Below are 27,017 nucleotides of genomic sequence, written 5' to 3' on the forward strand. Positions count from 1 at the left end.
CTCAATATCATTGAGCCACTCTGGGGAGATCTCAAGCACGCAGTTCATGCTAGACAGCCCAGGAATTTACAGGAACTGGAGGCTTTTTGCCAAGAAGAGTGGGCAGCTTTACCATCTGAGAAAATAAAGCACCTCATCCAGAACTACCACAAAAGGCTGTCATTGATGTTAGAGGGGGCAATACATGGTATTAAGAAATGGGGTATGTGAACTTTTGATCAGGGTCATTTGGATGTTTTGGGTTGTCATTATGATTTAAAAAGAGAAAACATAATAGTTTAACAATAAATGACTTCACCCAACCACTAACCACGAGTGGAGAAGACGTTTTGGTGTTATCATTCATATTCTCTGACAAAAGGTCAAGAAAGCAAAACATTTGCCGGGGTATGTAAACTTTTGAGCACAACTGTATGTTATGAAGCCATTTCTCAAGGTTCCAGTGAACAACAATGATAGCCATTACCCACAAATGGCAAAAACATGGAACAGTGGTGAACCTTCCCAGCAGTGGCCAAAATTACCCTAAGAACATAGGGATAACTCATCTAAGAGATCACAAAAGACACCACAACAACATCCAAAGAACTGCAGGCCTCACTTGCCTTACATTAAGATCAGTGTGCATGACTCCACTATAAGAAAGAGACTGGGCAAAAGTAGCCTGCATGGTGAGTTCTAAGACGAAAACCACTGCTGAGCAATAAGAACATAGAGGCTCTTCTCAATTTTGCCAGAAAACATCTTGATAATCCTCAAGACATTTGGGAGAATACTCTATGGACTGACGGGACAAAAATTGAACTTTTTTGAAGGTGTATGCCCCATGACAATTGACATAAAAGTAACATAGCATTTCAGAAAAGGAACATCATATCAACAGCTAAACATGTTGGTGGTAGTGTGATGGTCTGGAGCTGTTTTGCTGCTTCAGGACCTGGAAGATTTGCTGTAGTAAATGAAACCATGAATTCTGCTGTCTACCAAAAAATCCTGAAGGAGAATGTCCGGCCATCTATTCGTGACTTCAAGCTGAAGTGCACTTAGGTTATGCAGCAGGAAGATGATCCAAGACAAACTAGCAAGTCCACACCTGAATGGCTTAACAAAAACAAAATTAAGATTTTGGAGTAGCCTAGTCAAAGTCGTGACATTACTCCGATCGAGATGCTGTGACATGACCTTAACCCCTTCAAGACCTTGCCCTTTTTCATTTTTTGCATTTCTGTTTTTCACTCCCCTTCTTTCCAGAGCCATAACTTTTTTATTTTTCCATCAATATGGCCATGTGAGAACTTGCTTTTCGTGGGACGAGTTGTACTTTTGAACTACACAATTGATTTTACCATGTCATGCACTAGAAAACAGGAAAAAATTCCAAGTGCAGTGAAATTGCAAATAAAATGCAGTCCCACACTTGTTTTTTGTTAAGCTTTTTTTTACTAAGTTCACTAAATGATAAAACTGACTTGTCAGTATGATTCTCCAGGTCATTATGAGTTCATAGACACCGAACATGTCTAGGTTCTTTTTTATTTAAGTGGCGAAAAAAAATCCAAAGTTTGTTAAAAAAAATTGCTCCTTTTTCCGAGACCCGTAGCGCGATAACCTTACTGACAACACCATTCGTAGAGTGAGAAATTTCTTAGCCTTTGCTGGTTATTAAAAATAGGTAAACATAATTGGTAAAGACTATCCAGACAGCTGTGAGGTGATATTAACAGCCTGGAAAGCTCCATGGATATTGGCCTCTTCCCAGAAAAATAACATCAGTTCCCAGCTGTCTTCTTTCCTTCAGCTGGTTATCAAAAACAAGCGGGACCCCACTCCATTTTTTTCTTTTATTTGTTTATTTATTAGCTAAATACATGTACAATAAGCTACCCATGCCCTGCACTAATTATAAATCTCACTGATCTATTTCCTACTAAGTACAGGTGCCGAACGGTGAATATTCTCAACAGCGTTGCCTGTTCTCTCTGGTATCAGCAAGAGCAGGCAAGGCTGATGAGAGTTGTAGTTATCAACAGATGCCTGACTGGCGGTAATCTGACTGGAGATGATTTCAGTAAGGTTACCACCAGTCAGAGTCGGTGTTTCCTGCACTGTCACACAGATGACAGAGTGGGAGCAGTGTCAGACTGAAGGACATTGGGCCCACAAGAGGATTTGATTCTGAGGGCCCACCTTTCTCCCCCACTCAAGAGCAGCATAGCAGCTGCAAGGTTTGCACTATGAACTCTCCGGAAGGAGAAGGCAGGGCCCATCGGAGGATTCTCCAGTTCTCTGGTGGGCCAGTCCAACCCTGCGTGGGAGGGAACTGCTGGATATTGGAGCCCCCCATTCACCTGAATGGGGTTTTCATTTGGGCTCAAGTTCGGGTACTGTTCTAGTATCCAAACCAAACTTTTTATATGTTTTGGCTGAACCCGGTGGACCTGAACATCCACGTGTCCTTTCGTCCTTTCTCGTGACCTTTGCTTTTGCTATGCATTATTTAATGTTACAATGGCAATGTTTTTGAAAAAGCTAAATAAAAATGTTATTTTTTTATGATAATTAGTTGACTTAATGTTATTTCTGTGCTTGACAACCATCTATTTCTGCTCTAAATTAATGGTAATTAGTATTATTGTGATTAATTTATTTTAGCACTTGTTCATTGTAGGCAAAGAATTGTCCTTGAAAAATACAATTCCCAGTATAGAACTGTCTCTCTAAGCAAGTGTGCTGAAAAGGACCTGCCTTTCCTTCCACAGGAAATGATATGTGCCAAATGTTGGAAGACCTTTTGGCAAACTTTCAAAGTAAATTTTTAGAGTCTTGTTGAAAAGAAAGACCTGATTTATTTATTTATATATTGTATGTATTTTATTAGAAATGCACAGTACTTAGCCAAAGAAAAGCTTACAATGAAAAAATAATGCTTAAATTTTAAAATATTGCATCCTCTTTCTGTGTTGAAAGAACACATGTTTCAATGTGATTGATTAAAGAATTTACATAGCTGGAAAAATCTGTCTGTGTTGCAGCTCAATCTTATTAACATATGTGGAGCTAACCTGTGATACTAGACAGGGGCATATCTGGGGGGGGGGCAGGCAGCTCCAGGTGCAGACGGCAGAGGGGGCACCATCAAGCTGCTTGATGCTTCCCTAGTGGCTGCATTTTGCTGCCCCCCCCAAATGGGATTCGGCCATTTTCTGATCCAGCTGTCAAGCTAACAGCCAGCTCAGAGAAGGTGCAGCATGTCAGCTTCCAGTGTTCAACTGTACTCGCATCTTTCAGGGAGCATGGGTTCTGACACAGAATTAGGAGCAAGGAGGCGGAACAGGTGCACACACAGTATGGAGAGCAAGGGAGGGAAATTTGAGTACACAATATGGGGTGCGAGGGGGGATCAGTGCCGACACAGTGTAGGGAGTGAGGGGGAGAAATTTGAGGACAATATAGGGAGCTAGAGGCAAATTTGATGACACAGTATGGAGGCTAAAGGAGCAGGATGGGTGCAGACACAGTATTGGGAGCAAGGGAGGAATACAGGAGGACACAATATGAGGAGTGAGGAGGGATGGGTGCAGAAACAATATGGGGAGTGATGGGGACAAATGCGGAAACAGTACGAGTACCGGAGGGTGTATCAGAAGACTATTGAGGGAAATACATTGAAGAGCGAGTATAAGATGAGAAAAATGTGAGAGGGCACATAATAGAGACTGGGTAGTGTGGAGGGGCAAAATGGAGAGGGGGCAGTATGAGGGACAGTGTCAGGCCACAACAAGGGAAGAACAGTATGCTAAGGAGAGGGCAGTGTGAAATGCATGTGCCATAAGAGGGACAGTGTTTGGGTCATATTTTGTGCAGGGAACACAATGAGGAACAATTATGTATTCAGGAGCATGGTGTAGGGCAGATATTTTTATTCAATAGCATTGTGATGACACTGCTATTTTTAAGGGTATCATGTGTGTCAGGGTCCTGACAGCACCGGCGTACAGCCTCCGCTAAGCAGGGACTCACCCGCACCGTAGGGACCCCTGGGGACAAGAACAGCCGGACAATAAAGAAGCAAGGGACCTGAATGTAGAAGTTTAGAAAGCAGGCACAGGACCTACGGTCATGTGAACGATCATGTGACTGCAAGGGGGCGTGGCTTAGCGTCCTGCTTTCAGAGGAGGAAGAAAACTCAGAGTCGGGCAAAGCAGAGGTCAAGCACAATACAGGCAAGCGAGGTACAGGAGGGATAAACAGATGGAAGGTCAGACAAAGCCAAAGGTCATACACAATATATCAATACAGTACCAGGGATGAGACAGAATGGACAGTCAGGGCCAAGCAGAGATCAAAAACCAAACAGACATAGAAGGTACCAAGCAGAATCCAAAGTGATATCCAGAGAAGAGACCAAGTCATACACAGAGAATCAAGCAACCAGAACACAGCACTAACACACTCAGGGGTCACCACACAATGCCAAGGGCGAAAGTATAACTGACGGGGGATGGGAGCTTCCTGAGGCTATAAGAAGCCTCCCCAGAACCAATGAAAGGCCACCATAATAGGTCCCAGGTATGCAGGTGAGAGTCTGCACTGCGATCAGAACATTAACCCCAGAAATGCCGGTCACCAAGCACTGGTATCATGACAGTACCCCCCTCTCAACGGGGGGCCTCTGGACCCCCAGGCTTGCCCAGGTACCTAGCATGGAAAGCCCGAACCAGACGATCCGCATGCATCAACCGGGTCGGCACCCAGGACCTGTCCTCCGGCCCATACCCCTTCCAATGAACTAGGTACTGTACTGACCGCCATACCAACCTAGAATCTACAATGTGACCAATCTCATATTCCACATGTCCCTCAACCGAAACCGAGGGAGCAGCGGACTCGGATTCTCCCCGGACTGCTTCAAACGGCTTCAGTAGAGATCTATGGAAGACATTAGGGATCTTGAAAGAGGGTGGAAGGCACAGCCTGTACGCTACTGGGCTGATTTTTTCCACAATCTTGTACGGGCCAATGAATTTGGGGCCCAACTTGGCTGACGAAATCTTTAACTTAATGTTTCGCGTGGAGAGCCAAACTTTCTCTCCCACCTGAAACATGGGACCAGGTGTTCGTTTCCTGTCCGCAAAAAACTTATACCTGCCTTGAGACCTAGATATTCGCCGCTGGACTTCTGCCCATGTATCTTTTAACCGCTGAACAGAGTCCTCAGCCCCGGGGCACCCCGAATCCAGACGAGAAAACTCACCAAAATGAGGACTGAACCCATAGTTGATCAAGAAAGGGGACATACCAGTGGATTGACTCACCCGACTATTGAAGGCAAATTCAGCCAATGGCAGTATATCACACCAGTCATTCTGTCTAGCAGAAGTCAGACATCTGAGGATCTGTTCCAGAGACTGATTAGTGTGTTCCATCTGACCATTACTCTCAGGATGGTATGCAGACGAAAAGGACAGAGATATCCCTAATTTTTTGCAGAAAGCATGCCAAAACTTAGCTACAAACTGCGCACCACGATCAGACACCACATTCAGGGTTACCCCATGCAAGCGGACCACATGCTGCACAAACAATCTGGATAAGATCTCAGCAGAAGGTAATGCGGACAGGGGTACAAAATGAGCCTGCTTAGAAAATCTGTCCACCACTACCCATACCACCGTATTACCCCTGGAAGAGGGAAGATTAGTAATAAAATCCATGGACAGATGGGTCCATGGTCTTTCGGGAACTTCCAAGGACATCAGCTCCCCCGCCGGCCGGCTATGGGAGCTTTTAGAACGAGCGCAGACCCCATAACCAGAAATGAATTTCTTTATATCAGAACCCAGAGTAGGCCACCAGAAGATCCTAGCCACCTCCAGTCGTGTGGCTGATATACCAGGGTGAGCACACAACTTGGATTCGTGTAACTCTTGCAAGAATTTAAGGCGAAGTTGCTCTGGGACAAACAACTTTCCCCCTGGCTTGGCCGCAGGAGCCAGCGACTGGGCCCCCTCAATTTCCCATTCCAATTCAGATGAGATCCCTGCTAACACCACCCCAGGGTGCAGAATGGAGGACGGTGGCTCAGGGACAGACACAGGGTGAAAACTACGAGATAAGGCGTCAGCCTTGACATTCTTTGACCCTGGACGGAATGTAATAGTAAACTGGAAAAGAGAAAAAAAAGTGACCAACGGGCCTGTCTGGGCGTTAATCTTTTAGCAGACTCGATGTAAGACAAATTTTTGTGATCAGTGATCACAGTAACCGGGTGACTGGCCCCCTCCAAAAAGTGCCTCCATTCCTCAAATGCCAACTTAACCGCAAGAAGCTCTCTATTGCCTATATCATAATTTCTTTCAGCAGCAGAGAACTTCCTGGGAAAGAAGGCACATGGCCTGAGTTTGGTTAGAGTGGCAGGCCCTTGGGACAACACCTCCCCCACCCCCACCTCGGAGGCGTCCACCTCCACCACAAATGGCTTGGAAGGATCTGGCTGTATCAAGACAGGAGCAGACATAAAACATTTTTTCAGCGTCGCAAAGGCCTCTTTTGCGAGTGAGGACCAATTTCTCACATTCGCACCTTTGCATGTTAGATCCGTGAGAGGTTTGACCACTTGCAAAAACCCCCCCGGATAAATTTGCGGTAATAATTGGCGAACCCCAAGAAGCGCTGAAGACCCTTAAGATCTCGGGGTTGCACCCAATCCGCAATGGCCTGCACCTTCTTGGGGTCCATGCGAAAACCCTCCCCGGATACAATTAACCCAAAAAAGACAATTCTTGCACACAGAATACATATTTCTCCAATTTGGCATACAGATGATTTTCTCTCAGTCTTTGGAGAACACTTCGTACATGTTCCAAATGAGAATGCTTGTCGGGGGAGTATATCAAAATATCATCTAAATAGATAACGACAAAACGACCAATGAGATCCGAGAATACCACGTTGATGAAATTCTGAAATATGGCGGGGGCGTTGGTAAGACCAAACGGCATGACTAAATTTTCAAATAGTCCCTCGGTCGTGAGGAACGCGGTTTTCCATTCATCCCCCTCTCGGACCCTTATCAAATTATATGCCCCCCGAAGATCCAGTTTAGAAAACCACTTTGCCCCTGATAGTTGGTTACATAAATCGGGAATCAACGGAAGGGGGTATGTATTCCGTACAGTAATCTGATTAAGCTCCCGGAAGTCGAGACAGGGACGTAACCCTCCATCTTTTTTCTTTACAAAAAAGAAACCTGCCGCCACAGGTCAGACTGAAGGATGTATGTGTCCTTTGCACAGACTTTCAGCAATGTACTCCTTCATAGCCAAGCGCTCAGGACTGGACAAATTAAACAGATGGGCTTTAGGTAATTTAGCCCCCGGGACCAGCTCAATAGCGCAGTCAAAGGGTCTATGTGGCGGTAATGTCTCAGCCTCGCTTTCGGAGAATACATCTTCAAAGTCCTTCAGGCATTCCGGAATACCTTCCAGCTCGACAGATGATACAGACACAGATTTAACAGGTTCAACCAGCAGTGCAGATTTATCACATAACTCAAAATCATTAAACCCCCCCATTGAACAATCTCCCCCGTTTTCCAGTTAATAACTGGGTTATGGCGTTGTGACCAGGGCATGCCCAACACCAACCCTGCAGGTAGATTGTCCAGCACAAAACAACTTAGGTTTTCCACATGAGTAGCGCCCACTCTGAGCGAAAACAAGTCAGACATAAAGCGAATTCCCTCCTTAGTGAGGGGAGAGGAGTCAATGGCCATCACCTTGATCAGAACCTTGAGCCTAACTGTCCCTATCTTGCAGTGTGTGACCAATTGGGAGTCAATGAGATTAATCGATGACCCGCAGTCCACGAAGGCTGCAGAGGAAAAAGAACTACCGTCCACAAACAGTTCCACAGGCAGTAACACTTTAGAAAATGAGGAAAAGGGTACCTGAGGGTCTGAGTAGTCTCCCCATTGACTACCCAGACCTAGTCGTTTCACGCCGACCGGGTTTGAAGACGGGCAATCAGGACACTCCCTTTTCCAATGTCCCGTTTTACCGCAGTAAAAACATAACTGCTTGTCCTTCCCGCGTTTCCTCTCTGTATCCTTCAGGGAGAGGGCGCCTACATCCATGAGCTCAGGGGTAGTCTCTTTTCCACTGGGGAACAATGGAGTTTCCACCTGCATAACCCCTCTGGCCCGCAGCCTGCGGTCCATCCGGATGGCCTGGGTCATGGTGTCCTCGTGAGAGTTAGGTGGGGGATGTAACGTCAAGGCATCCTGCAGCCGCTCGGACAAGCCTCTGCGAAAGAGTCCTCGGAGTGCGGCGTCGTTCCAAGAGACCTCTGTGGCCCAGCGGCGGAATTCAGTACAAAACCACTCAGCTGAGTGTTTCCCCTGACAGATACTCATCACCATGTCCTCTGCCAATCGCACTCGGTCAGGCTCATCATAAATGTGCCCGAGGGCCTCAAAAAATGCATTCACAGACACTCTCTCAGGGGCAGTGGGAGAAAGGGAGAAAGACCAAGCTTGTGGGGACCCTCTTAATAGAGACATAACGACCCCAACCTTCTGACTTTCATCCCCAGAGGAACGTGGTCTCAAACTAAAAAAAAGTTTGCACCCCTCCATGAAGACCCTGAACTCCTTTTTGTTTCCAGAAAAAAAGTCAGGCAGTTTAACAGGTGATTCTGGGGACACCAAAACAACATCACTTGACCCAGCCTCCAGAGACCCTGCAGCTAGAGCTCCCCGCACTGTCTCAGAAACCTGCTGCTGAGAACGAGCCAGAGCTTGCTGCTCCAGAGATAAATCCTGAAACTTCTGCCTCAGACTTTTCATCCGGTCAGCCAGAGACTGTATGGGATCCATAACTCTCTGCATAAAAAAACCCCCAAAAAACTTAATGGTCAGTTATAATGTCAGGGTCCTGACAGCGCCAGCGTACAGCCTCCGCTAAGCAGGGACTCTCCCGCACCACAGGGACCCCTGGGGACAAGAACAGCCGGACAATAAAGAAGCACGGGACCTGAATGTAGAAGTTTAGAAAGCAGGCACAGGACCTACGGTCATGTGAACGGTCATGTGACTGCAAGGGGGCGGGGCTTAGCATCCTGCTTTCAGAGGTGGAAGAAAACTCAGAGTCGGGCAAAGCAGAGGTCAAGCACAATACAGGCAAGCAAGGTACAGGAGGGATAAACAGATGGAAGGTCAGACAAAGCCAAAGGTCATACACAAGATATCAATACAGTACCAGGGATGAGACAGAATGGACAGTCAGGGCCAAGCAGAGATCAAAAACCAAACGGACATAGAAGGTACCAAGCAGAATCCAAAGCGATATCCAGAGAAGAGACCGAGTCATACACAGAGAATCAAGCAACCAGAACACAGCACTAACACACTCAGGGGTCACCACACAATGCCAAGGGCGAAAGTATAACTGACGGGGGATGGGAGCTTCCTGAGGATATAAGAAGCCTCCCCAGAACCAATAAGAGGCCACCATAATAGGTCCCAGGTATGCAGGTGAGAGTCTGCACTGCGATCAGAACATTAACCCCAGAAGTGCCGGCCACCCAGCACTGGTATCATGACAATGTGGTGATGTGGGGAACAAGAAGATGTAAAGTCTGCAGAGACAACGTCATCTATAAGGTACCTGGATGTACAGCAGTTTGCAAAACTATTTACCCCCTTTGCTTTTTACCTAATTTGTTACTTTAGAACCTGTATTTAAATATTTTTGTAATCCGATTTGTGTGTAATGCATAAGCACTGAATATGAATAGTGTAAATTGATGAAGCGACGTAAGAAAAATATAAGCATAAATTAAATTTATGGGATCAAAAAAAAAAATTGGCATGTATGTATTCACCTTTTTGCATTGAAGAACCTAAACAATTTCTGGTGTAAGCAGTTATCTTCATAAGTCGCATGCTTAGTGAAAGTAAGCCCACTTGTGTGCAATGTAAGTGTCACATGGTCTGTCAGTATATACACACCTTTTCTGAAAGGCCACAGGGGCTGCGACACCACTAAGCAAGAGGCACCACTAACCAGACAACACCATGAAGATCAAGGAGATCTCCAAACAAGTCAGGGGTGAAGTTGTTGAGAAGAACAAGTCAGGGTTGGGTTATAAAAAAATACAATTTATGATGGTCCCTCAGAGCACCATCAAATCCATTATCGTCCAAAGGAAAGAACATGGTACAACAAATCTATCAAGAAAGGGTCGCCCATCAAAGCGCTTAGGCAGGGAAAAGAGGGCATTAATCAGAGTGGCAGTACAAATACCTAAGGTATCCATGAAGGAACTGCAGAGAGTGAAGTGTCTGCTCATACGACCACAATAAGGAGTACACTCCATAGAGGTTGTCTTTATGGAAGAGTGGGCAGAAAAAAGCCTTTACTTACACACAAAAATTGTAAGGTTCATTTTAAGTTTGCCAAAAGATATGTGAGAGACTCCCCAAGTATATGGAGGAAGGTGCTGTGGTCAGATGACACCAAAATTGAACTTTTTGGCCTCCAATATGCACTGTAATTGTCACAATAGAAGGCCCTACAAAGTACTTCAATTAGGAGGGTGAATACTTAAGCACACTGAAGTTTTCAGTTATTTTGTCCAATTTGTTGTCTGCCTCACAAAAAAAGAAAACCAGATGTTCACAGTTGTAGGCATGTTTTTGAACTCATGCAAACCCTCGAAGAAAACCCAAAACTGTAAAATTCCAGGTTGTGAGGTAGCAAAACACAAAAACTGTCTAGTGGTGAATACTTTTGCAAGCCACTGTGAATGTTTAATTGTGATACTGACTAATTCTCATCAGAACTGTGATTCCTGCATGGTCCACAGCCTGATGATAGTCGATATCAATAACTCCCGGTTGCAATACAAATGTATATGGGTCTAACCTGAAATTACAATTTATGTATCATGTACTGTTGTCAGTTTTCGTGCTAAATTCATGTACTGATGGTGGTCCTGATGATATATTCATATACTGATGTCTGTTTTGGTGATTTATTCCTGTACTGATGGTGGTCCTGTTTACATATTCCTGAACTGATGGTGGTTCTTGTGATTTATTCTTGTACTGATGAGGGTTTGGATGCTGTATTTCTGTACTGATGGAGGTTATATGGATGAATTTCTGTACTGCTGGTGGTTCTTGTGATGTATTCATTTTATGTGAAAGTGTGCGTGTGTGGCCCATTCACTATCTCCATCCATCCCTCACTCCCTCAAGATGGCTGGACCATCATTGTAAATACACCATTGTAAGTACACACCTGTACTTTGTATCTCCCCCACCTCATTGTAGATTGTAAGCTCTCACGAGCAGGGTCGTCTTATTCTGCTTTAATCATTATATTGTTAATGTTGTTACCTATGTCTGTTGTGTTTGAAACTGTTTAACTGGAAAACGCTTCGGAATATGTTGGCGCTATATAAATAAAGATTATTCTTATTATATATTATGTATTTCTGTACTGAAGAGGGTTGTGATGCTGTGTTTCTGTACTTATGCTGTTCTAGTGATTATTTTCTGTACTGCAGTTGGTTCTGGTGGTGGATTCTTATGCTCATATTGGTTCTGATCCTGTACATATGTAATAGTCCCTAACTTGTAGGCTTAAGTGATACATAGCTATTTAATAACGTGTTTTACTGTCTTGTCAAGTTAAGGGTTTCTATGTTTTTATTTATGTTAGGAGCATTAAAGAGGTTGTCCAGTTTGTGATGAGTCTGCAATCATTCTATGTGATTGCAGATTTCTATATACTCACAGCGCACACACGGCATGCTGTCAGAATTATCTGGTGCCAGTGGTGAAAGTGGGAGGTCACGAAACCGCTGTTATGCAATTTACATACATGCAGTCAGATGCCAACTAGCCATTTGCGACCTCAATCAATGAAAATAAATTGATCGAAGCCGGACAGACCTACTTGGAATGTGGCCAGAAGTATACGAACCGCATATTTACGCTCACATCAGCATCCACTCTTGACCCCAGCAAGGGAGAATCCTAAAAGTGTGCAATGGATGTGCTGTGAGAATCCAGAAGCTTGCATTTACATAGAGTGACTGCAGACTTTCATCTCAAACCTGGACAAGCCCTATAATTATAAAATTAAGCCCTGTAGCATTCCAATCCTAATAGCGTGTAATATACTCACTGTCAGGATTCAGTTCTTGTTAGTTCCATCAGTCATCATATGACCTCTTCATTCATGTGATTTTCATACTTACGGTCACCGCTGTGGGGAGGGGCAAACTGAGTTCTTGCCCTGGGTGCCAGAAAACCTAGAAACACCTCAAGTATGGCCCTGTATTTAGAATAACGTTTTCTTTCTGATTTTCTTATCCTATGCAATCCCTTTAAAATTAGCTAGTGATATGAAAGAGAGGCGAGTAATAAAAACTCTTTCATTTGTTAGTGTAAGTGTATATTTTGCAACCAAGCCCTGCAAAAGTGGTCCCTTCTATCAGACAGAACAAAGATCCACATCTAGTGTCATCATCCATTGCCTTGGACGACATCTGGATACTCATTGGCGGCAATGGCCATTGTTTAATGCTCCATTTTCCTTATAGTAGATCACAGGAGAAGCCAACAGGCAGCAGCTATAATAAATTGGTTTTCCTGAGGCTTGCTCAGACATATTGATTTTTTCTTTTCAATGCATAGTTCCCCTAAAATTCCACATATAGTGCATGTAGCTTTTGACATGGAGTCACAGATCATTTGCTCTGTCCATAAGCCTCCCCCAATTGAAAAACATTGCACTTGAGAAAGTGTTATTTTGAAACGGAGAAGGCTGATGGACAGATCTGGTTACATGCTCCTGGAATTATGAAAATCACAGTATCTATAGACATGTTAACCCCTTAACGACCAGGGGTATTTCAGTTTTTAAATTTCTGTTTTTTGCTCCCCTTCTTCCCAGAGCCATGCCTACCGTATATACTCGAATATAATCCGAGATTTTCAGCCCATTTTTTTACACCAGGGGGTTGGAGGGGGAGGGGGGGCGGGGTTGTCAGGTCATACTTACCTGTCCTGGCACTGTCTCTGCAGCCCCCTGCTTCTCCGCGATCTCCCTTCCTTCCTTCAGCAGTCACATGGTACCGCTCATTAAACTCATGAATATGTGAATATTCATGAGTTTAATGAGCGGTACCACATGACCGCTGAAGGCAGGAAGGGAGACCGTGGGAGAGCGGGGCTGCAGAGACCGCACCAGGACGGGTAAGTATAGTGATATTCACCTGTCCGGGGTCCATCGCTGCTTGCTGCTGTCTGGCACATCATCTGTCAGTGATGTTCAGATAGCCGAAAGCACGGTGACGTGGTTAGTGCGCACCGCGCCCCTGCAGTCTGAACATCACTGACAGATGATGTGCCAGACAGCAGCAAGCAGCGATGGACCCCGGACAGGTGAATATCTCAGGTGCCAGCAGTGACACCGGCACCTGGCCCCCAGGGACGGAGAGGTGAGTATGTAATTTTTTTATTTTTAAATGCACCAGCAGCGGCAGCATATAGGGGCATAATCTATGGAGCATCTTATGGGGGCACCATATAAGGGCATAATTTATGGAGCATCTTAGGGGGGCAGCATATAGGGACATAATCTATGGAGCATCTTATGGGGGCAGCATATGGGGGCATAATCTATGGAGCATCTTATGGGGGCAGCATATGGGGGAATAATCTATGGAGCATTTTATGGGGGCAGCATATGGGGGCATAATCTATGGAGCATTTTATGGGGGCAGCATATGGGGTGTAAGGTAGCGCTTGTCATTCAGGTAGGGGATACTCGCTAGGCAGCCGATAAATCAGGTCCGGCACAGGTTTCTCAACATAACTCAGTCCATTCGGTTTATTATGCAGCATAAACCATCAATAGCAATATAAAGTTCATATCACAACAGCATAGTGTCCATGACAGAGCTCTGCTCTGTTAACCCTGTGGTCACACAGGCTTTGTTATGTCCGGTACACAGGCTCTCTAGCCTCACAGTTATTTCCCCTGTCCGGGTTACCTCATAGCTGCTTCTATGTCCTGATGTTTATTCCCTCTCCTGGGAACTCTCACACACGTGCAGCCATGATACACAGCATCCCACGTGCACTCAGGAAGGCAGACACATCTTCCTCAGCATGTCAGCCAGACGAGACCTTCCATACGGACCAACCGGGTCCAAGCATTCACTCATGTGACCTACCATGGTCACCTTATATGGTCCATAGCCATGCCCACTGGATCTCATGGCTATGATCTCCTCGCAGGTCCTACAACCACTCACACACATACTATTCATTATGGGTGTTATAGACACGCCCCTGGGTGGATTTGTAGGTGATCGATCCCACCCGTCTCACCAATCACCTGAAGGCTTCTCTCTAACACATTGGAACAGAACATCAGCAGTAGCACTGCTGATCAGCACATAATCAAGCCTTCATCCCAAGGCCACCCACCTTGGGATACATAACAGTCTTTTAGCACCCTACTCCTGTTACCACACTGGATATGGCTATACGCCCATCCTGGGACACCCACACAGTGCCCCATAGCGGACACAGTGGTCACTACACCACAGGGGGCATAATCTATGGAGCATCTTATGGGGGCAGCATATGGGGGCATAATCTATGGAACATCTTATGGGGCCATAACCTTTATGGAGCAGCATATGGGGCATAATCTATGGAGCATCTTATGGGGGCAGCATATGGAGGCATAATCTATGGAGCATCTTATAGGGGCAGCATATGGGGGTATAATCTATGGAGCATCTTATGGGGGGCATAATCTATGGAGCATCTTATGGGACCATAACCTTTATGGAGCAGCATATGGGGCATATTATTCTATGGAGCATCTTATGGGGCTCTCATGAACTGTATGGAGCATTATGTGGGGCTCCTGATTCATATGGATATTCAAAAACATTTAACTTACTGATGTCTCAATTAATTTTACTTTTATTGGTATCTATTTTTTTTTTTAAATTCACCAGTAGCTGCTGCATTTCCCACCCTAGGCTTTTACTCGAGTCAATACGTTTTCCCAGTTTTTTGTGGAAAAATTAGGGGGGTCGGCTTATACTTGGGTCAGCTTATACTCAAGTATATACAGTATTTAATTTTTGGTCAATATGGTCATGTAAGGGCTTGTTTTTTGCGATACAAGTTGTACATTTGAACAACACCATTGGTTTTAACATATCGTGTACTGGAAAACAGTAAAAAAAATCCAAGTGTGGTGAAATTGCAAAAAAAGTGCAATTCCACAGTTTTTTTTTACCACGTTCACTAAATGCTAAAACTGACCTGCCATTGGGATTCTCCAGGTCATTATGAGTTCATAGACACCAAACAAATCTAGGTTCTTTTTTATTTAAGTGGTGAAAAAAATTCCAAAATTATAAAAAATAAAAAATGACGCCATTTTCTGTCTCCATTTTTTGTGCTCGTGAGCTCGGTGTGGGCTTATTTTTTCCAACGTTTTTATTGATGCCATTTTGATATAGCTATGATCTTTTCATCGCCCGTTATTGCATTTTATTGCAATGAAGAGGAGTAATTCTTTCATATTGAGCTTTTTTCTCACTATGCTGCTTAGCAATCAGGCTAATTCTTTTTTTATATTGATAGATCGGGTGATTCTGAATGCAGCGTTTCCAAATATGTGTATATTTGTTATTTTGTTGTTTTGTTTTAAATGGGGCGAAAGGGGGGGATTTGAACTTTTATATTTTTTATATTTTTAAAAACATTTTTTTTACTTTTTGCATACTTCAATACTCTATGGGAGAAGCTGCAGTACTTTGATTGCTTCTGCTGCACACAGGCAATGATCAGATCGCCTGTGTGTAGCAGAAATACTCACTTGCTTTTAGCGCCACCCCGTGGACTGCAACCTGGCAATGACAACCACAGAGGTCTGCTGCAAACCTCTGGTTGTCATGCCGACCCATCGGTGACCCGCTATCATGTGACGGGGTCACCGATGGGCAGGATTAGCAACGCTTTTCTGGTAAGTGTGAGTTAAATGCTGCTGTCAGAGATTTAACTAACTAGTTAACAGCCGCGGAAGGATTGCGATTCCACCTGCGGCTGTTGCGAGCACATGTCAGCTATATAGGTAAGCTGCCATGTGTCTGGAAAGATGCAGGCTCAGAGTCGGAGCCTGCACCAAACAGGGGTACTACAACGTGGGCATACTATTATGCCCAACGTCAGAAAGGTGTTAATGCTATGGAAATGATTAAAAAAAGGTGCAAAATTTTCAAAACATCTCAGTTTATTTAGTATGGGTTCCAAGTGCAGAAATACACGCACTTACACATCGTGGCATGATATCAATGATGCTACTAATAATTGTGTGAGGAAAGTTCTGCCACACTGAATGCATGTGGACACACAAATCATCAAGATGCAAAACTGCCACCTTCCTTTGCAGTTGCTGATCATTGATGTCCCAGATGTGCTTGATGGGAGACAAAACCAGAGATGTTGTAGGTCATGGCAGCACATTTTGGCCAAGCAGGCTGCTCATAATAGCATGCTTAACATGTAGTTTGGAGCTGTTATGTTGAAAAATGTCTCCTTGTACATTTTGGACAAATGTATCAGAATGCTGTTAGTGTACTTGAAATGAAGACTAGAAGAGCAGGCTACTGTACAGTATGCCACCTCACAGTATAACTCCAGGAGTAGGACAGGTGTGACTTTTACTCGTAAAGGTCTCTTTATGGTTTCCAAACCAATCTTCAGCTATTATTGCACTAAAGACAAAAGCAGGATTCATATGCTACTTTCCAGCTTCTGGTCTCCATCTGGGGTGCGGTGATAAAATGTATGTTAGCTGGACCCCACTAGTTTTCATTCCAGGAACACTAACAGCTCAGCATTGCATTAATTTAGTTTCCTTGTATGACCACTGCTTCTAAAGTTCTCCACTTTGTTAATTCCTTTGTGATTCTTCAAAAAAGCTTGAACGGCATATCTAGAACCTTAGCCTTCTTTGAAATCTATGCCTGGGAGAGACTTTAGTGATACAATATAACTACCTTATGTTTGCAATGGTGTATGAAATTGTCATCCAAAGTCTCACCTGTATATCAGAGTTTGGATTCGCTCACACTAACAAGCAGCCAGCCTATAACTTGGATGAATGCTATCTGATGTTTCATCAGATAGCACTCACTCCAATGTTATAAGGATATATATATACGGCATTCTTGCGGTTGGTGTGGATGGTGCACAAGTAGGGTATCCAGCCCGTATGTACTAACAAATGAAGAACTTGGTACTCAAATAGAGAACTCAGTTAGAGATGTGGTGAAACAAGGTTCCTTTTATTATTGCATTCAAGATTGTGTTAAACATTTTCAGTCTTACATCAGACCTTCATCAGAACTGATTTGGAACCCTGGAACGTTAGTGCTTGTGTAGTGCGATGTATGTCGCTTGTGAATGTTTTACTATGGAGCGACTAGTTTTTTTCTCATGCCAAGTCAGCAAGAGAAAAAAATCACTGCATGCTGCAATTGGCAACGTATATTGGATGGCACGCACCTATACAATCTATGGGTGTGTGCTAAACATGTCATTCGAGTGCAGCCCAACATATGCCGACTCACACAATGGAGACATAAAGCTCTCCATCTTTTCCACACCTACGATCCGATTCTTGCATGTGAGTTCTATGACATTTGGCTCACGTTCACAGCAGAGTTTGAGCTGAGGGTCGCTTGCATATAGTATCCGATTCTCTTGCATGAGAGAATCATCGGATGCAATATGCTAGCGTGAGCAAACCCTCTGGCTGTTCTTTGCACTGTTTCAAGCCTCCTGCATAGCTGTTTCTGTTTCGGTTAATTAATCTGTTTCAATCTATACTGTATGTTAAAGCAATGATCATTATCCCTAATTTTGTGCAAGGGTACTAAGAAGAATTGATGCTATTGTGAAGGAAAAGGGGGGTTGCACAAAATATTGATTATATTAGATTTCTCTTTTGCTCTTTCAATTTGAATTTTGTTAATTGATAACATAAATTATTAACACTTGTATCTTTGAAAACATTCTTACTTTGTAGCATTGTTTCCACATCTGCCTAAAACGTCTGCACAGTCCAGTATATCAATTGATACAGGTTGTAGATGGGTAATATTGTGATGATAATCCCATAAACACTTAATTTGGAGAGAATAAATCATCTAATGCTACTTGTGAATGGTTTTGCGTATTTACACTACTAACCTTCATCTAAACATATGTTTTCAAATGCACTTGTTCCTGCTTCATCCACTTCCAATCTTTTCCAGGTATTCGGGTATTTTGTTCCTTTTTTTACAACAACCCTCGATGCTTGTTTCCTTAAGAACAGAGAAGAATTTGCAACTTCAAGAAGTCCTTCATTTTTATGACATGTCCACGTAGGAGCCTTAGCACAGTCAACAAGAATGGCTGGGCGAAAGTGTGATGCGGAAGCGAAAGAAATGCCCAGACACATGGAGGACTTGACATTATGTAGTTTCCCATCTTCTGTCCATTTCCAGTGCTGACTGCGATATGTCACATTACATCTGGTAACGGTCACGTACTTGCCATGGTTCATACAAACATTCTTTTGGTCATGGTATATAAGAAAAGTTTCTGCAACAGAAATAGAGAGAACACATATAATAATGCATTCTGTACAACTCAAAATGTATGGCATTTGTAGCTCTAAGCAGTATCGACAGTGGGGGAAAAAGTATTTAGTCAGCCACCAATTGTCTCCCACTTAAAAGATGAGAGAGGCCTGTAATTGACATCATAGGTAGACCACAACTATGAGAGTCAAAATGAGAAAACAAATCCAGAAAATCACCTTGTCTGATTTGGAAAGATTTATTTTGCAAATTATGGTGGAAAATAAGTATTTGGTCATTAACAAAAGTTTATCTCAATATTTTGTTATAAATCCTTTGTTGGCAATGATAAAAAGTGCCTTGTGCAAAAAAGTGAGTAATATATTACTTACAATTATCATTATTCCTAAATTAACCATAATAAAATAGTGTATACATCTGTGTAAACCTGTAGTAATGACTCACCCAGTCAAGATTATTTGCCGGCACATGAAGGACGCTAGAAAACGCCATACCGCATGCGCACTACCACATCGTAGGCTAGTTTCACACTAGCGTTTATTCCACGCAGCGCACGGCGCCGCTAAGCCCTGCCCCCTGCTGGCCCCATCCAGTCATCGCCGCCTACTATCGCACATGGACGCTTGCGATCTGCGCACCCTATCTTTAGCATAGGGTGCGCAGATCGTGCGCTGGCCGTGCGCTAGTAGGATTTTGGCATGCGCTGCACACTTTTGAAGGTGCGCCCGTGTGCGCCGAACGCAGCATGTTGCATTTCGGCGCACCTTCAAAAGAGCTCAGCGAACGCCAAAATCCTACTAGCGCACGGCCAGCGCACGATCTGCGCACCCTATGCTAAAGATAGGGTGCGCAGATTGCAAGCGTCCATGTGCGATAGTAGGCGGCGATGACCAGATGGGGCGGGCAGGGAGCCGGCAGGGGGCGGGGCTTAGCGGCGCCCTGCGCTGCGTGGAATAAATGCTAGTGTGAAACTAGCCTTAGACATACTGTGCCATCTTGGATGGGTCTGAAAAGTGTTAGTGCACACAGACATGGTGACTGGCCAGCAGCCTATGATGGTGTGATGATGCAACGGAACATGCGCAGTTAACATATAGAAATGCTGGTATGGGATTTTCTAGCATATACACTATTTTATTATGGTTAATTAAGGAATAATGATTATTGTAAGTAATATATTACTCACTTTTTTTGCACAAGGCCCTTTAAATGAGGCACTTGAGATTAACTTATTGCACAGTGAAATGAGCAGATTTAAATATACAGTTTTATACATTTTATTGCAATTTATTTTTTAGTTACCGTATATCAGTTTATGGGAACACAGGATGATAGCCCAAATGTCAGCTGGAAAATTACAGGAAAATTCACACAGATTCAAAGAGGCCATAAAACCGTTAGAAACCCTGACCTTTCCATTAACTCTAAGGCCGGGGTCACACTAGAGAGGAATACGGACGAGTGAGAGGTGTTAAAACCACGCATTACACACGGACAAATGATTCTCTATGGGGCAGCTCCCAACAGCCGTATATTTCTTGTCCGTATTCTACGGTCCGTGCCAATCGCAGCATGCTGCGATTGTCAGCGTACTACGCCCGTAGTACGCCAATGCAAGTCTATGGGTGCGCTAAAAATACACATTACACACGGACCACAAATGTGACTTGCGAGAAATACGCACCCGGTGTCTTTTAGAAAAGCCGGCAATTCAGTGCGCTATACAGTAAACTCACACTGACAGGTTTAATGAAGAAACGAAAGAATAGATATATACACATAGAATACATATATATGTGTATATATATATATATATATATATATACATACATGTCATTGTGACAAACATATATATATATATATTTATATTTCACAGAGTTCTTCATAGCAGAATAGCCGCTGATTAAATTGCCGGCTTCTATCAAATAATTCCCCTACCCGACATGAAATGACACATGGTTTACATTCAGTAAAGCATTTAATTTCATCTTTTTTATATGTCCCAGACTAATAATTAGATGAGGGTTTGTGTGCAAAAATTTGGAGTTGTAGTTGTTATTTTAATGGGTTAATTCGTTGTTAAAAAATGCGTTGGCTTCCGATTGCCCTATAGTGGTGGCTAGTGGGCTGATCTAACAAAGGGTTAATGTCACCATTCAATTGTAAGGTGGCATTAACCCTTTGTTAGATTAACCCATTCGCCACCGCTACAGGGCAATGGGAAGCCCACGCTTTTTTTTACAACGAATTAACCCCTTAAAATAACAACTACAACTCCCAAATTTTGCACACAAACCTTCATCTAATTATTAGTCAGGGACATATAAAAAAAGATGAAATGAAATGGTTTACTGAATGTGAACCATGTGTCATTTCATGTCGGGTTGGGGAATGATTTGATAGAAGCCGGCAATTTAATTATCGGCTATTCTGCTATGAAGATCTCTGTGAATTATATATATATATATATATCTCAATGACTTGTGTGTATATATATACAGTGGGGAAAAAAAGTATTTAGTCAGTCAGCAATAGTGCAAGTTCCACCACTTAAAAAGATGAGAGGCGTCTGTAATTTACATCATAGGTAGACCTCAACTATGGGAGACAAACTGAGAAAAAAAAATCCAGAAAATCACATTGTCTGTTTTTTTTTTCATTTTATTTGCATATTATGGTGGAAAATAAGTATTTGGTCAGAAACAAGCAATCAAGATTTCTGGCTCTCACAGACCTGTAACTTCTTCTTTAAGAGTCTCCTCTTTCCTCCACTCATTACCTGTAGTAATGGCACCTGTTTAAACTTGTTATCAGTATAACAAGACACCTGTGCACACCCTCAAACAGTCTGACTCCAAACTCCACTATGGTGAAGACCAAAGAGCTGTCAAAGGACACCAGAAACAAAATTGTAGCCCTGCACCAGGCTGGGAAGACTGAATCTGCAATAGCCAACCAGCTTGGAGTGAAGAAATCAACTGTGGGAGCAATAATTAGAAAATGGAAGACATACAAGACCACTGATAATCTCCCTCGATCTGGTGCTCCACGCAAAATCCCACCCCGTGGGGTCAGAATGATCACAAGAACGGTGAGCAAAAATCCCAGAACCACGCGGTGGGACCTAGTGAATGAACTGCAGAGAGCTGGGACCAATGTAACAAGGCCTACCATAAGTAACACACTACGCCACCATGGACTCAGATCCTGCAGTGCCAGACGTGTCCCACTGCTTAAGCCTGTACATGTCCGGGCCTGTCTGAAGTTTGCTAGAGAGCATTTGGATGATCCAGAGGAGTTTTGGGAGAATGTCCTATGGTCTGATGAAACCAAACTGGAAATGTTTGGTAGAAACACAACTTGTCGTGTTTGGAGGAAAAAGAATACTGAGTTGCATCCATCAAACACCATACCTACTGTAAAGCATGGTGGTGGAAACATCATGCTTTGGGGCTGTTTCTCTGCAAAGGGGCCAGGACGACTGATCCGGGTACATGAAAGAATGAATGGGGCCATGTATCGTGAGATTTTGAGTGCAAACCTCCTTCCATCAGCAAGGGCATTGAAGATGAAACGTGGCTGGGTCTTTCAACATGACAATGATCCAAAGCACATCGCCAGGGCAACGAAGGAGTGGCTTCGTAAGAAGCATTTCAAGGTCCTGGAGTGGCCTAGCCAGTCTCCAGATCTCAACCCTATATAAAACCTTTGGAGGGAGTTGGAAGTCCGTGTTGCCAAGCGAAAAGCCAAAAACATCACTGCTCTAGAGGAGATCTGCATGGAGGAATGGGCCAACATACCAACAACAGTGTGTGGCAACCTTGTGAAGACTTACATAAAAAGGTTTGACCTCTGTCATTGCCAACAAAGGATATATCACAAAGTATTGAGATGAAATTTTGTTTCTGACCAAATACTTATTTTCCACCATAATATGCAAATAAAATGAAAAAAAAACAGACAATGTGATTTTCTGGATTTCTTTTTCTCAGTTTGTCTCCCATAGTTGAGGTCTACCTATGATGTAAATTACAGACGCCTCTCATTTTTTTAAGTGGTGGAACTTGCACTATTGCTGACTGACTAAATACTTTTTTTCCCCACTGTATATATATGCATTCTATGTGTCTAGATCTATTATCTTGTTTCTGTTAGAAACCCTGTCATAGGGCTCCATTATATGTCCATTTTGCAAGGCGGCGAGAAAATCTCGCCATACGGATTGCAAACGGATGCCATTCAGATTACATACGGATGCAGACATGCGCAAAATACGTAACCACACCTTGCTTACGGATGACATACGGAGCACTATTTAGGGGTCATTCATCCGTATTATGCCTGTAAACTACGGACCGTATTTTGCGTCGGTTAGTGTGACCCCGGCCTTAGACGGAACAGAAAATCAAACGACTTACACATACATTGTTTTGCATATCAGTACTAAAACTAATCCTTTATTATGATCACCGTTGCGTTGGAGAACTAGTTACATCTATTTAAAGAAGGTCTAACATCTCTCTTAGGCCTCACTCATGTTTAAATATTTACCGTATGTAAAAATAATGCACAAAATGCGGGTCACGGGTGTTCTTCTCTGGCTTGACCTTCACTCTGGGTTTGCCCTATTTATTTACTATGCCTTATAGCTAATGTGTGATATCAATGAATACTGGGATCTACAGGAATGCTTAGATTTATCCTATGATTATTCCAGTGTGCTTACAGTTGTGCTCAAAAGTTTACATACCCCGGCAGAATTTTTGCTTTCTTGGCCTTTTTTTCAGAGAATATGAATGATAACACCAAAACTTTTTCTCCACTCATGGACAGTGGTTGGGTGAAGCCATTTATTGTCAAACTAATGTGTTTTCTCTTTTTAAATCATAATGACAACCCAAAACATCCAAACGACACTGATCAAAAGTTCACATACCCCATTTCTTAATACTGTGTATTGCCCCCTCTAACAGCAATGACAGCTTGAAGTTTTTTGTGGTAGTTGTGAATGAGGTTCTTTATTTTCTCAGATGGTAAAGCTGTCCACTCTTCTTGGAAAAAAGCCTCCAGTTCCTGTAAATTCCATGAACTGCGTGCTTGAGATCTCCGCAGAGTGGCTCAATGATATTGAGGTCAGGAGACTGAGATGGCCACTCAAGAACCTTCACTTTGTTCTGCTGTAGCCAATGACAGGTTGACTTGGCCTTGTGTTTTGTATTGTTGTCATGTTGGAACATCCAAGTACGTCCCATAAGCTAATTGCAAATTTGACTACAGTATTTGCTGATAACGTTCTGCATTCATCTTTCCTTCAACTTTGACCAAGTGCCTTTATAGCTCACACATCCCCAAAACATCAGTGATCCACCTCCATGCTTTACAGTAGGAATGGTGTTCCTTTCAAGATAGGCCTTGTTGACCTCTCTCCAAATGTAATGTTTATGATTGTGGCCAAAAAGTTTAATTTTGGTCTCATCACTCCAAATTACCTTGTTCCAGAAGTTTGAGGCTTGACTCTGTGCTATTTTGTGTTTTCTAGGCGAGATACTTTGTGGCATTGGTGCAGTAATGGCTTTCTTCTGGTGGCTCGACCATGCAGCCCATTTTTCTTCAAGTGCCTACTTATTGTGCATCTTGAAACAGCCACACCACTAGTTTTCAGAGAGTCCAATATTTCAGCTGATGTTATTTGTGGGTTTTCCTTTGCATCTCAAACAATTTTCCTGGCAGCTGTAGCCGAAAGTTTTGTTGGTCTACCTGATCGTGGTTTTGATTTTACAGAGTCCCTGATTTTCCATTTGTTAATCACAGTTTGAACGCTGCTGACTGGCACTATCAATTCCTTGGATTTCTATTTGTATCCCTTTCCTGCTTTATACAGTTCAACCCCCTTTTCACATAGATCCGTTGACAATTCTTTTGCTTTTCCCTTGACTCACAATCCAGAAGTGGCAGTGACTGGATGAAAGATGCCAGAGTCTGTCTGGATCCCACAAACTCATTCAGCTTTTATGCACACACACTGATTACAAGCAAATGGATCACAGGTGAGGATGTTACTTTTAGTAGCCATTCAAACCCATTTGCATCAACTTCTCTGCATGTTATCAGGCCAAAATCATCAGGGTATGTGAACTTTTGATCAGGGTCATTTAGATGTTTTGGGTTGTCATTATGATTTAAAAAGAGTAAACACGGTAGTTTGACAATAAATGGCTTCACCCAACCACTAACCATGAGTGGGGAAAAAATTTTGTTGTTCTTATTCATATTCTTTGAAAACAGGCCAAGAAAGCACAAATTCTGCTGGGGTATGTAAACTTTTGAGCACAACTGTATTTGGGTGGCAGGACTTGTTCCATTGTTCATCTCTGGATAGGACTTTATGGTTTGGAGGGATTTGTCTCTTGCTTTATGCCTTACAATTAGTGTTCTTCACATTAAATATTATTATCTAATGTGTTTCCCAGTATTTCTTCTTAGGTCCAAATATTCATTTATCAACTCAGTAGCATTATATTTCTTGTATTTATTTATGAGACATAACATTTGCACTTGTAAAATTAGCTTATGTCAATTATGATTTTTGAATATAGGCACTGTAAAGTCAACCTCTGTTTTAATATCTCCTTTTAATCATGTCTGATATATTCTGTTTTTTATCTAACTTCAATAAAGTTTACTGAATTTTATTTGTGGTTCATTAACTCCTAGTCTTTTTTAAGGTTATACACAGTGGTGTGAAAAAGTGTTTGCCCCCTTCCTGATTTTCTATTCTTTCACATGTTTTTCACACGATCATCAAACAGATTTCAAGTGCGGTGAAATTGCAAAAAAAATTGCAATCCCACAGTTGTTTTTTTTTTTTCACCATGTTCACTAAAGGCTAAAACTAACCTGACATTATGATTCTCCAGGTCATTACGAGTTCATAGACACCAAACATGACTAGGTTATTTTTTATTTTTATTTAAATGGTGAAAAAAAAATTCCAAAGTTTGTTAAAAAAAAATTACGCCATTTTTCGATACCTGTAGCATTTCCATTTTTCTTATCTTGGGTTGGGTGAGGGCTTATTTTTTTCATGCTGAGCTGATGTTTTTAATTATACCATTTTGATGCAATTATGATCTTTTGGTCGCTCGTTATTGCATTTTAATGCATTGTTGCGGTGACCAAAAAAAGCAATTCTGGGCTTTTGAATTTTTTTTTCTTCTTACGCCGTTCAGCAATCATGTTAATTCTTTTTTTATATTGATAGATCGGGTGATTCTGAACGCGGCGATACCAAATATGTGTATGTTTTTTTTTTATTGCTTTATTTTGAATGGGGCAAAAGAGGGGTGATTTGAACTTTTATATACTCGAATATAAGTCGAGATTTTCAGCCCAAAAAATTGGGCTGAAAGTCCCCCTCTCGTCTTATATTCGAGTCATATAAAAAGGGGGTGAGAGGGGGAGGGGGGCGGGGGTGTCAGGTCATACTTACCCGTCCTGACGCTGTGTCTTGAGCCCCCAGCTTCTCCCCGTGCTCTCTCTTCCTGCCTTCAGCGGTCACGTGGTGCCGCTCATTAAAACTCATGAATATGCGCATATTAATGAGTTTTAATGAGCGGTATCACAAGACCGCTGAATGCAGGAAGAGAGAGCGCGGAGAAGCTGGGGACTCAAGCGACAGCGTCAGGACGGGTAAGTATAGCGATACTCACCTGTCCTGTGTCCATGGCTGCTTGCTGCTGTCTGTCATCGGTCAGTGACTTCAGACAGCAGAGGGCGCGGTGACGTGGTTAGTGCGCACCGCGCCCCCTGCAGTCTGAACGTCACTGACTGATGACGTGGCAGATAGCGGTGAGCAGCCATGGACGCAGGACACGTGAGTATCTCAGGTGTCTGCAGTGACACCGGCACCTGACACCCAGCGACGGAGAGGTGAGTATGTCATTTTTTTTATTTTTACATGCAGCAGCAGCAGCATGGAGGCAGCATATGAGGGAACAATCTATGGAGCTATTTATGGGGGCAGCATATAAGGGAACAATCTATGGAGCTATTTATGGGGGCAGCATATGAGGGAACAATCTATGGAGCTTCTTGTGGGGCAGCATATGGGGGAACAATCTATGGAGCATTTCCCACCCTAGACTTATACTCGAGTCAATAAGTTTTCCCAGTTTTTTGTGGCAAAATTAGGGGGGTCGACTTATACTCGGATCGACTTATACTCAAGTATATATGGTATATATTTTTTAAATATATTTTTTAAAACTTTTTTTACTTTTTGCATGCTTCAGTAGTCTCCATGGGCAGCTAGAAGCTGCACTTGT

The 27,017-nt window shown here is 43.0% G+C and overlaps 1 protein-coding gene across 1 annotated transcript in view; it reads right to left on the reverse strand.

The window, feature by feature from the left end:
• The window catches only part of PTPRB (protein tyrosine phosphatase receptor type B), a 173,366-nt gene extending 154,678 nt beyond the window's left edge, over window positions 1–18,688 (reverse strand). Inside the window, exon 1 of the mRNA XM_073555525.1 lies at window positions 18,299–18,688. Within this exon, the coding sequence (XP_073411626.1) occupies window positions 18,299–18,656 (358 nt within the window). The 5' untranslated portion in view covers window positions 18,657–18,688. The remainder of the gene's footprint in view (window positions 1–18,298) is intronic.
• Window positions 18,689–27,017: the final 8,329 nt, after the last annotated feature.

Source organism: Dendrobates tinctorius, unplaced genomic scaffold, assembly GCF_039654945.1.
Source record: "Dendrobates tinctorius isolate UK_male_01 unplaced genomic scaffold, ASM3965494v1 ptg000224l, whole genome shotgun sequence".
In the NCBI taxonomy this organism is placed as follows: domain Eukaryota; kingdom Metazoa; phylum Chordata; class Amphibia; order Anura; family Dendrobatidae; genus Dendrobates; species Dendrobates tinctorius.